Source organism: Octopus sinensis, linkage group LG3, assembly GCF_006345805.1.
Source record: "Octopus sinensis linkage group LG3, ASM634580v1, whole genome shotgun sequence".
Taxonomy (NCBI): Eukaryota; Metazoa; Mollusca; class Cephalopoda; order Octopoda; family Octopodidae; genus Octopus; species Octopus sinensis.
The window spans coordinates 126,516,106-126,529,464 of record NC_042999.1 but is presented as its reverse complement, the minus strand read 5'-3'; the positions used below and the strand labels follow the sequence as shown (position 1 = coordinate 126,529,464).

General features: G+C 35.9%; 1 protein-coding gene across 1 annotated transcript in view; it reads right to left on the bottom strand.

Moving 5' to 3' along the window:
- The window catches only part of LOC115209864 (F-box/SPRY domain-containing protein 1-like), a 45,148-nt gene extending 32,115 nt beyond the window's left edge, over window positions 1–13,033 (bottom strand). Inside the window, exon 1 of the mRNA XM_029778441.2 lies at window positions 12,124–13,033. Within this exon, the coding sequence (XP_029634301.1) occupies window positions 12,124–12,696 (573 nt within the window). The 5' untranslated portion in view covers window positions 12,697–13,033. The remainder of the gene's footprint in view (window positions 1–12,123) is intronic.
- Between the last annotated feature and the right edge of the window lie 326 nt (window positions 13,034–13,359).

Sequence of the window (13,359 nt, the reverse complement as noted above, 5' to 3'; positions counted from 1 at the left end):
CGCCTTGAATTAATAAGTGGTTGAACCTTTAAATTTCAGGTACAAACCCATCTGATGCACTTCCACACATTTTGCAATCACAAAATCTATATTTGTTATAGCGTGGCATTATATTTCTGTTAGTATTGAGTTAATTTGATATTTAGTTATGATGTTGGAAAAGTTACAATTCTCTTAGAATATTGTTTCTTTATGATGATTCTTACCCACCTTCTCATTGATATGTGAAATCAAGAAGATAGGTTGGTAAATATTTGCATCTAACTTGCTTCAGCCTTCTTATAACAGAAGTTATTATGCTACCTTTTAAGATCTTTAGGTGACTGCTGTTACTAAGGCAACTATAAAATATTAACTACAGTGTTTTTTTTAATCTATTACTTCTATCTTTCTTATATAACAATTTCTTTAATCTTGATATTATCAAATGCAATCTGAACATGAGCAAAGAAATTAGCAAGCTTAGAAAAGTTGGTTGTCAATGACTAGTGGTTTGTAGTGAGTAAAATTTCTCTTTCATGCAGTAAGAATTATTATGGATTGTTAAGGCTATCTTTGCTCCATATTAGTAAGAACATCTTACACCATTTATTTTAACTTCAATTTCTTGAAGAAATGGTTCCAAAGTATGTTTTCCTTAACATTTATTTACCTATCAATTTTGAGGAGAATATTTTTCACCATGTTTTCACAAGTATTGGCCTGACAGGTGATAAAATTATGGACTTTAGCTATTGCTGGGCTAGCTGAAGTCAGTTTTGATCAATCAGACATACATTTGTTAACCCTTTAGCATTCAGATGACTCAGTCAAATGTAATACCTATTTATTCATATTGTTTTGGAATAATTATGCATTATCTCATAGCTTTCAGATTTTGGTGACATCGTTGCTTATTTGTAGAATGACATTGTAGGGTAAGTGTGAGAGGTTGGATCTGGCCAGTTTAAATGCTAAAGGGTTAAGCAGAGAATCAGGATACTCATCCTACTACCTCTCACATGGCAGTTATTTGTCCACGTGCAAAATGACTGAGAATTTATATTGTTGACAATATTTGAAATTGTCATTGTCTTACATACAGATGTTTATTGAATTCATATCTAGTTGACTTCATACAAACTGAACTTGGATAAAATAAAGATATATTGTAAAAATTGCTCAGATCTGTTTAATTGTTAGATTAGTATTAAGTCTGTAATACTATGATTCAAGATAATTATGCATCTAACATTGATGGGCAAATTGTCTGTAAATGATTGTTCTTGTATAGTAGTATAGGTCTTTAGGGAAGAAGATATAAATACATGAATATTTCTGGAGATGTCAGGAATTCTGTAGAGATATCCCTCTAAGAGTGCAAGTAGCACTCTCACTCTTTCAATACAGGAAGATTAAAGACCCCCAGAATGAACACAGTAATTGATAAGTTTAATGGTTCTTCTATCTTACTGAAATTCTTTTCAAACAGAGTATATAACCCAGTTAAATTGTTGATGCAAGTAATTAGTGTGTCACAGACCCTACTGTAATGTGACAGCAACATACTAGATGCTATGTTTGCATAGTGTACATGATGACAACTTCTGGACTTATTTTATGTTTGTATGTGTGTGAGTGTGGAAGAAAACTTAGCTCAACATTTATATACAGCAGCTATTCTTGAATGTATATACACCATGTTATGTCTGCACTCATGCTGGTATGAGTTGGACTATATAAATATATCATAATCATCATTTAATGTCTGTTTTCTATGCTGGCATGAGTTGGATGGTTTGACAGGAACTGGCTAGCCGGAGAGCTGCACTGGTTCCAATTGTCTGTTTCAGCATGGTTTCTATGTCTAGATACCCTCCCTAACATTAACCATTTTACAGAGTGAGCTGGGTGCTTTTTTTATGTGGCACCCATACAAGTGCTTTGTATGTGGAATTGGCACAGGTGCTTTTTACGTGGGACCAGTACAGATGCTTTTCTGTGACACCAGCGCCAGCGGGGTTGTCAGGTAGCTTGCAAGACAAAGATCTCTTAGCTGACAGAGAAAGTGCAACTGAGGGAAGTGGTTGTGAGTCAGGTGAGAGGTTAGAGAATAAGAGAGGGACAGAGATAGTTATTTTATTAAAGAGGAGATACGTGACTAAACCCAGTAGGACAAGGAAGAAGGAAGGTGAGAGAGAGTCAGAGAGACATTCAGAGTGAGAAAGAGAAATAGATGGTGTTGAAAATGTATTGAGCCTACTGACAGGACAGTGGAGGAGAGTATAAGCAGTGCAAAGGGAAAAGAGTGTGAGCGGAGATGTTTAGAGATGGGGAAGACATGACTGTAGCAAATGATGATGAGAGAAATTGGAATGACTGGGGTTAAGGAAAATATATGAGGACATGGAGAGTGTACAGACGGGCATATGAGAGAGTGGAGGGAAAGGATCTGCACTGGGTGATATGTTGAGGGAGAGTAGAGGGAAGGAACCTACAGCAGTTGTTGGGGAAATGAGTGAGTTTTGACAGAGGTCAGATAGTGTGTGTGTGTGTGGGGGGGAGACATGGCCATAAAGGACATGCGTCTGTGTGTGGGTGGCCATGATTTCACTCAGTTGGATGTGTCTTTGAAAGCACTGGAAATTGTCAGAAGTTTCACCTGTCATCTCTGCAAGGTTCAACATCTGAAGATCATTTCTCACTGCTTCCTGGGTTTACTCTTTCCACAAGTTCCCTCCACAATTAGAGATTGACACTTCTTTATGCAGCTGTCATCATCTATAGGCATCACATGACCATACCAGCACAGTGTTCTCTCTTGCACACTACACCTGATGCCTCTTATATCCAGTTCTCTTAAAACACTTACACTCCATTGTACATGCACACTGACATTGCACATCCAGCAGAGCATGCTGATTTCATTTCTTTCAGAGCCTTTGCATGTCCTCTACAGTCACTGCCTGTGTTACCATGCCATATTGTAGCAAGGCTATTCATACACAGGCATCATACAATCTACTTTTTACTCTGAGGAAGAGGCCCTTTAGTATTAACAAAAGTAGTAATTCCCTGAATTTTGCCCAGCCTATTCTTATTCTATCAACTATGCTCTCAGAGCATCCTCCTCCACATCTAACTAGGTTACTTAAGTAACAGAAGTGTTGTAGAGAATTAGTAATAAAGGTACACCTCTCCCATGTGATGAATGGAATAACCTAGTCACTATAAGTAAAGAGAAGTACATGAAGTATGAGAGCACATAGTAAGTGGTTAGAGATAGTCATGTCTTTACTAGTTTTACTAAGTATACTGTATACTGAAGTGGGCATCATAACAATCCAACATTTTAAGGATTATAACAGTGGCAACAAGGATTGAAACAAATTACGAGGAATTAATAAACTCGACGAGGATTTTAACAATTTATGAGGAGTTAACAAACTTGCAAAAGTTTTGTTGTGTGAATTTTATGAAAAAAATTGTAAAATTATGGAAAATTTGTTGGCCGGTTTGCTCGAGTAGCAACAACAGCAACTGAAAGAACAACAACAGCAACTGAAAGAACAACAACAGCAGCAGCTACAACTGCAAGAACAACTAAAAAAAACAACAGCAGCAGATAAAACTGCAAGAGCAACAACAAATAATATTACAGCAACAAATGCTGCAATTACTGAAGTAATCAGGAAAGTCAGAAAAAGTGTTCTCAACAGACTATGTCAAGAACTCGATAACAGTGTTCAAATATGAACCTGATGAAGGAGTTACCTTCGAAGTATACTACAGAAGACATGAGCAAATCTTTGAGAAAGAATGTAAAGATTGGGATGATGATATGAAAACATGCTTAATCTTGAGAAAACTGGCGGCAGCAGAACATGGACATTACAGCAATTATGTACACCCAAAAAAACCTTCGGACATAAACTTTAATGACACAATAGATATATTGTGTAAAATTTTCAGTGAAAAAAGCTCATTGTTCAACACATGTTGAAAGTGTCTGAACATAAAGAAAAACAATGATGAGGACTATATCATGTATGCTGGTAGAGTAAACAGGGAATGCAAGAAGTTTAAGCTGGATCAACTAATGCCAGATATGTTCAAATGCCTGATTGTTACACAGAGACTTGCTGCCGAAAAGGATGCAGAAGTTAGAATTAGAATTCTCACAAAACTAGAACAAAACCAGGATGTAACCCTACAGCAAGTGTCAGAAAAATGTGAAAGGATAGAGGAAACTGAATGTAAAGGCTGTTTCCAAATAACAAGTTTAAAATATTCAGAATAGAGATAAAGTGTTTTCTAAAAAAACACAACAAATATCAGGAAATAAAACCATGTTTTGCATGTGGAGGTATACACCTAAGGAAAAATTGCCCATTTAAAAAAGCAGAGTGCTTTCATTGTGGAAGTACAGGACATATAAAGACGCACTGTAGAACGAAGATGATAAAATGTTAGAACAAAGGAAAAAGAATAAATAGTATATTATCAAAAGAAATTGGTAATATAACGATGAGAAAATTCATAAAGGTGAAAATCAGAAATACTAGTGTTAAAATGCAATTGGACACTGGTAGTAATAGCACCATTATTAATGAAAAAACTTGGAAATATGTCAGTCAGCCAAAATTAATTAAATCGAAAATGTTAACATATGGTGTTATGGGAAAAAGATTATATTTTTTCAGGGAATTCATATGTAACATTTTGAGGTTAAACGAAACAGGTGAAGATATATGTGTTAAAAAGTTCACTTAATTTATTCAGCACAGAGTGGATGGAACTATTCAAAGTATGGAATACACCCATAAGTGTTCTGTGTGGAAATATAGTTGGGTCAGTCAAAAGGTTCAAATAAAGCCGAAGGACTGAAACAAAAAATAAAAAAATTATTTCCAGATGTGTTTTTGGAAGAACTGGGTTCTTGTACAAAAACAAAAGCTAAGATCGCTGTAAAACAAAGTGCAACACTGGTCTTTAGGCCAAAATGGAATGTACCATTTGCAGCAATAGACTAAGTTAACAAAGAACTGGAAAGTCTTGATATAATTGAAAAGAGAGACTATGCAGACTGGGCAGCACTGACAGTTTACGTGAAAAAGAAGAATAACAAACTAAGAGTTTGTGTGGGTTTTTCAACTGGGTTGAATGATTGTTTAGTTGCACGTAACTACCCATTGCCCAGTCCGGAAAAAGTGTTTGCAAAATTGAATGGAAGAAAATTCTTTTCTAAATTAGACCTCTTGGAGGCATATACACAAATACAAGAAGAAGACTGCACACAGTCGTTAACAATTAACACACACTGTGGCTTATTTAAATTTAAGTGGCTTCCCTTCGGTGTAAAAGTGGGTCCTGCCATATTTAAGCAAGTAATGGATGCAATGCTGAGTGATTGTGATTTCGCTATCGCCTATGTAGATGACATTTTAATAAAGAGTGAAACACAGGAACACTTTGAACATTTTAAGAGTATTTGAGAAAATAAGTAAATACGGGTTCAAGTTAACGGAGGAAAAATGTGAGTTTTTGTTGAATAAAATCAAACACTTAGGACAATTGACAAAAATGGAAGAAAACCAGATCCATCAAGAGTAACAGCGATAAAGAATATGCCCACACCGAAAAATTTAACTATGCTGCAGGCATTCTTGGGTTTGGTAAACTATTACCAAATCTACATTCCAAACATACATAATGTAAGAGCCCCACTCAATGATCTGTTGGAAATTATACTGGCTACAGATGCAAGTGAGTAAGGTGTAGGAGCCACACTTCTGCACAAATACGACGATGGCAGTAAAAAGGCTATAGCCTATGCATTAAGGTCATTATTGCCAGCTGAAAAGGCATTGGCAATCATATTTGGTGTCAAGAAGTTCCATAGATTTATCCATGGAAGATGTTTCTTTTAGCAAACAGATCACTGCCCAAAAAAGGAATCCCAATACATACAGCAAATAGACTACAGAGATGGGGCACTATACTATTAAATTACGACTATAGAATGGAGTATTTACCATCGAGAAACCTAGGGCATGCGGATGGTTTGTCCAGACTGAAACCAAAACACGGCAAGCCATTCGAAGAGATGGTAATAGCAACTCTAAGAGCTGAAGGTGAAATAAATAATGTGATGTGGAACATGGTATGAAAGTTGCAAGTGACCCTGGAGGATATAAAGTTGAATGCAAAGAAAATAAGAACAGGGCTGGTGCAAAACAAAACCAAGATGTGAACCTATACTCAGTGTGTGATGGCGTACTGATGTATGCAGAGAGTAGTGATACCGGAAATACTACAAAAGGAAATGTTGAGAGAATTTCATGTTAGACATCCTGGTATTTCAAGAAAGCTTTAATGCACAGTTATATATACTGGCTGAAAATGGACAGAGAAATTGAAAATTTGGTGAAAGGCTGTAGAGGATGTGCTCTAGCATCAAAATTGCCAGCTATAAAAAGTGAACCTGTAGATGTTCCATGGTCAAGACTACACATCGATTTTGATGGTCCTTTAAATCGTTCTTACTACTTAGTGGTAGTTGATAGTTTTTGAAAACGGCCTGAAACTTGCAAGTGTAAAAAAAACCAACCTTCTCAACCGTGATAAATTTTTCACACAGACTGTTTGCAAAATTTGGCATCACATACAAGAGTATGTCTGACAATGGAACATTTGTGTCTATTGAATTAAAAAAAATTTGTGAAACATTTGCTGTAGAACATATAACTATGGTGCCATACCATCCCAGATCTAATGGACAGACAGAATGCTTTGTTGATACCTTCAAAAGAGCCCTTAGAAGATAGAATAAGGAAGTCATGGATGAGGTAGCTGAATACACCAGCAGGTAGCTCACCAGTAGAGCTGATGTTTGCAAAGAAAGTAAAATCAGTCTTTGATAAATTGCTACCTGGCAAGAAAGAAAAAGTGCCAGGGAAAATATAGCAAGATTCTTTAAAGTTGGTGGAAAGGTGTAGATGAGGGTATACAAGAATGGAAAGCAGAGTTGGGAAGATGGCTTAATTACCAAATGCATATGTAAAATGATGTATTGGGTAAAAAGTAGAAAAGGTATACAAAAGAGATACAAGAACAAACTGAAAAAGATTTATGGAAAATGAACCAAAGAAGTTGGAAGAACCGGTGGAATGGTTGTACAATACGTTCGAAGTACCAATGCCACAGCAGGTGATTGAACCCAGGCATAGAAGTGAGTGGAAAAGAAAACATAGAGTTCCTGAAAATAGATGCCAAGTGCAAAAAATATTAAATTGTACAAATTAAAAACTCAAAAAGGAAGGTGGGGGTGAATAAAAAAAATTAATGCTAAATAAAATGACACTTCCTAAGAAAAACTTAAAAAGGAGATGTTGTAGGGAATTAGTAATAATAGTACACCCCTCCGTGACGAATGGAATAACCTAGTCACTATAAGTAAAGAGAAGTACATAAAGTACAGGAGTATGAAGTAAGCAGTTGGAGATAGTCATTTCTTTACTGGCTTTACTAAGTTATATTGTATACTGAAGTGGGCGTTATAACAATCCAACAGTTTTAAGAAATATAACAGGAAGCTGTCTACTACTTCTAAGGATCCATCCTGGACATTTGAAAAAGTTTCTTTTCTGTACATTCTTAGTGTTTATTGTACTTGCACATCTGCTACCCACAAAGACTACTTTCTCTGTTAACCTTCCTATGACACTGCTGCACCTTTTATGTGTCTATAGTTTGCACTGGATACATCTTATGAAATTTCCATCTACAACTTTTCTACATATCAAGCAGGGCTATTTCCTCAAAGGGATTAGTAATTTATCTGTTTTCTTACTTACTAGGACTTTGGTCTTAGCTAAATTAACAGTAAGACCCTTTGATTCCAGACCTTGCTTTCACAACTGAATTTCTTCTCTAGTTCTGGTAGTGACTCAGCTATAAGAACATCATTAACATAAAGGAACTCCCAAGGGCAGCCAGTCTTAAATTCCTGTTATGGCCTGCAGAACTATGATAAACAAGAGGGGGTTGAGAACTGATCCTTGGTGAACTCCTACCTCTACACCAAATTTGTTGTTATACTCATCGCTGAATTTCACCTTACTGACTGCATCCCTGTGCATGGCTTGTACAGTTCTCCCCAAACAGTCATCTATCCCTAGCTTCCACATTGACCATCAGATAAGGGAGCAGAGTACCCCATCAAAGGCTTTCTCATGTTGACCAAAGTCAAATACAGAGGTTTATTTTTGGCTAAATACTTCTCTTGTAGTTTCCTTACTAGGAATATAGCATCAGTAGTACTTCTCCAAGGAAGTACTACTGACGCTATATTCTACCATACTCTAAGGAAAAGTTCATCTAGAGGAACTCATCCTAATTAGTTGAGCTATGACCCTTTCTGTAACTTTCATCATCTGATCTAGCAATTTGATACCTCTGTAATTATTTCTGTCTAATTGTACCTTTGTAACAGTTGACTATAATACCTTTACCTTTGTAGTAGTTGACTATAATGCTGCTGCACCAGTCGGATATAACTCCCTCGTGGACAATCTGATTAACTATACAGGTGACTAGACCATATCCCACTCCACCTGATATTTCAAGCATCCCAGTAGTGATTCCCAATGGGCCGCAGGCTTTCCTTGCCTTCATATTCTTAATTTCTTTATCTACAAAGTTACTGTTGATTTGGATAGCTAGTTCCTCTGTTGAGTTCACATTTGGCAAGGTATCTACAGTAGGATGCCTTCCCTAATGCCAACTACATTATAACATATACTGGATGTTTTTTTTTTTGTGCCATCACCACTATTGAGGTGACCATGCAGCTTGCAGGTCTATGAAGCCAAGAGAGATGGAGATCAGCTTTTTGGTAGGGGACAAGGGGTTGAAGTATAAGAAGGGTGGGGAAGAGCCGGATCTTGAAGAGGATATGCATGGCTACTCACATTTAGTAGGGGAGAAGGAAACAGAAAAAGAAATGCAAAGAGATAGATAATGGTGACGAGGTGACCAGGTATCCCCACAAGGCACAAGCTGAGTAGAAGTGGGTGGATGAGTGGGTGTTTTTCAAGATTGTATGGGGAGTTAGGCTGCAACTGTAAAAAATCAGGTAGGGTTGAAAAGTGGTTGATTGATGAGGCATGAGTTAGGGAAGATAAAGGGATGCAGAAGAGAGCAGCAGGATAGTAATGATGATAAAGTTGATAGAGGGAAGGACAGGAGAGAGAGATGACATGGCTGGGTAGTCTGCAGAGAAAGAGAGAGGCAGGCATAGTGCATGATGAGAGATAACTTAATTCAGGAGTGATGGTAAATCATTGTAATATGTGGGTGGAGAGCACAATATACATAGCACTTCAAGAACTCAGTTTCACTGAGAAGGGTGGGTGTTTTCAAGAACCTTATATTGCTAGATCCTGATCCTTTATCATCTATGTTAGACTCTTAGTACTTAGGCAAACTTTACCACTTCATCCTGTGTATTCTTGGGTCTCCCTCTTCTAGTAGCAATTTGTTTTATACAGCTTTCTTTATCCACACAAACCACACATCTGATACTGCTTATGCCCAGTTTTTCATACAGTAACTTTCTATGTTTTACATGCACGTTCATATTGCACATCCAATGAATCATGATCACTTCATTTTTTCCACTCTTCTCACATCCTCTGCATTTAAGGCTCATGTCTCACAACCATGCAACAAGTGTCATACAGTCTAATGTACTCTAAGGAAAAGATCCTTGTCAGCAATGGAAGTAGCTTCCTGAACTTTCTCTAATCTGTTCTTACTCTGGCCACCATACTTTCAGAGCAACCACCTTCCTTGCTAATTACATTCCCTAGGTAACAAATGTTATCAACTACTTTTGGTGATCCAGCTGTGCATTTAAGAGAAACTATTTCAGGTGTGCTTCAACATCACATCTGAAGTTTATATTCTCGTGTAGCCTACCTATGATTCCACTACATCTCTTGAGTGTCCATAGCTTACATTGCATACAGCAAACAAAGTTTATACCTACACTTTTTCTGCATATTGAACAAGGCCATTTTCCTGAGAGTACAGTGTCCTGTCTTCTTTCTTACTTACAAAAAATTATCATTTAAGATCTACTTTTTTCATGCTTTCATGGGTCAGATGGAACTTCTTAAAGCAGATTTTCTACAGCCAGATGCTCTTCCTATCATCAACTTTCACCTGTTTTGAAGCAAATTAATATTTCCCCATAACTAGACATGTTTTTCATGGGAAACTAGAAACGAGCAACATGGCTTTCATGATGGTGATGTTCATTTACAACCACTTAGACAAGAGTACACACACACATATTATACATGTGTGTGTGTGTATATATATATATATATATATATATATATATATATATATATCATCATCATATATATGTGTGTGTGTACCCTTGTCTAAATGGTTGTAAATGATATATATAGATATAGATACACACACACACACACATATATATATAATATGACGAGCTTCTTTCAGTTTCAGTCTATCAAATCTCTTCACAAGTCTATGCCCAGCCTGGGACTATATGCCGCACAGTGGGACTGAACCTGAAATCACATGGTTATGAAACAAGTTTCTTAACTACACAGACTACATGAATGTACACACACGTGTGTGTATATATATTCATGCGTATATTCGCATATACATATATAAGCATACTCACACTTATATACTATTGAAACTAAAACCCTCAGTTTCATTTTCAGTTAAAAAATAACCCATATTCTCTACATGTTTAGAGCACTTTCTCACTCCTGCAACATAAACCAACATACGTGTGCATCACGTATACATACATATATAAATATATACACATACACACATAATATACGTGGTGCGTGCGAGTATATATATATAAATATAGGCTATGCTTACATATGTAAATGCATACATGAATACATACATAATACAATTTATGTGTAAATTTTTAAGTATAGTTTTGTATGCTATACAAAAATGCACGCACAAAATAATTCGATCTGAGCCGGGGTGCTGTCAAGAGTTGTGTTTCTTTTCCAAGGACACCAAAAGAAGTCAGTGACAGGATGCGAACATACAACCTGCATATGTCTTTTCTAAGTGTTTGTGTATGAGTAGACATACACATTACATATACATATATACATCCACTAAGTGTTACTTAGAATACCATATGCTTTCGATAAACATGTTTCTATAAACATGCTTTAGAAAATATTAAATATATTATAATAGTAAGGGGAAACAGGAGATGGAGGAGAGAAAAAGTGGTCTTACACAATTTATCTATTTATTTTTTGTCAAATACTCTATAATTAAACCAATAATAAATTTATGATAAAACAAAGCAGGGTTTTATCGCTGTATATAAAAGGTGACATGATTATGGAGATCAACAATCTGCCTTGCTTCGTTATTTCCTGTTATTTTACACGATAAGACCTTCCTATCTCATTTAATATGTCCACACCCTCACTAAAAATTTTAATAATTCCCTTCTTTGTATTATTTTCTCTTCATACAAGCCGTTCATCGATGAGAAAAATAGGTAAAAACTGATAATTTGAATAGATAATTTTCATGCAATGACAGTCGCAGCGGCTACAGGGACTGAACTCATTCACGCATGATACAGAAAGAAACGATAATGTAATTACAAAACTAAACCCATCGAATGATGCTTATGATATAATGTTGCTATGAGACAATGAGCAAACCATTCGTGGTATATTATTTTTATAAAAACATTTATAAAATCACATAAATATAGCTATTCGGTTAAATAAAATGATTAACTGAGAAAATTCATGTGGTGTAGTTTGATTGAATGGAAGATATTTGTAAAAGAAAAAAAAATCATGTACTCGTTTCCTTTCAGTAAAAAAAAAGAAAGAAAGAAAAGAATCTGTTCATGTTAATATAGATAAGGGATTCATATGATATTTTGGTTGAACTTATTTTATGCATTCGACAATATTTTAGTTATACTTATCTTTTGTAACCTTACTTGGCATCGCTGTTTCACTACATTCAATGTGAAACCTAGCTGTGTGCAGACGACAGTTGAGACATATAGCATGCATGCTATCACTGGCACTGACTTACCTGATATTTCGGAGCATTATTTAACAAAGGATAGTTTCCTTGACTGTCACCATTATGTAATAATAGATTGTCCACGAGATTCCATCCCCAGCTTTGGTCATCGCTACCTAATAAAGAAACATATCCATGACACTGCATAGGAGCTTCTTTCGTAGCAAGTCCGATCACAGCCACAGTTCCGAGGGGACCTTCCCACCATACCTCCCAGCAGTGTCGCCCAGTTCGAAACCCGATCTTACCCCGGGCTCCGTCCGTACTCTGTGCAATAGGGTTCCGATGTAATGTAAATCCATTGTGTTTTACATAAATGTTTCGCGAGCAATCATTAGGGTTCCACGCGTGATAAAATGCTCGTAATTTAGCTTTGTAAGTAGGTACATTAGATAAAACATCCGATTTAAGTGCATCTTCTGCTAATTTTCTCACACAATGAAACCTCCAAACGTCATTGTTTTCATCGTTAAGAAATCTGTACCAGCTTTTGCAGACTAACGAACAATATCGCAAGTCAGATATGTCTAAATAAGAAAAGACCACTTCGAGAACTACTGGAGGTAACCTGGCGGCAGCCATCTTAGTGTAGACGATACGAGTCCATATAATATCTGGATTGGCTTCTGTGTGAATACGGCATGGATCCGGGGGAAAATGCACGCATCTCCTAACCTCACTGGATCATTTCTTCGACATGGATATTATTTTCTTTTACATCAACAACGCTTACACAAATTATTAACGCTGCCTTCGTACTGTATATACGCTACTCATTATTATCACACTACACACTCACGATGCTCACTTTCAGTACGGCGGTGAAAAAGAAAGTAACCCGAAGCATGAGTCCGCACATCTATTATCCGCTTTACGGTGTATGTGCGTATAGATAAGCACAACTATGATTTACACTATGCGTATCATTTTTTTTTTTTTTTTCCAGTATGTTTTCCATAAAGTGTATTTTCCGGGAAAAAATTGTGCACATGCGAAAATATATGTCAGAAATTTCGTTACTGATATTTGCGTGTGTAAGCATATATATATAATATATATATATTATATATGCATATATATGTATATATATTATATATGTATGTATGTATGTATATATATATATATATATATATATATATATATATATATATATATATGTATATGTATATTATATATATATGTATATGTATATTTATATATATATATATATATATATATATATATATATATGTATATATATTATTC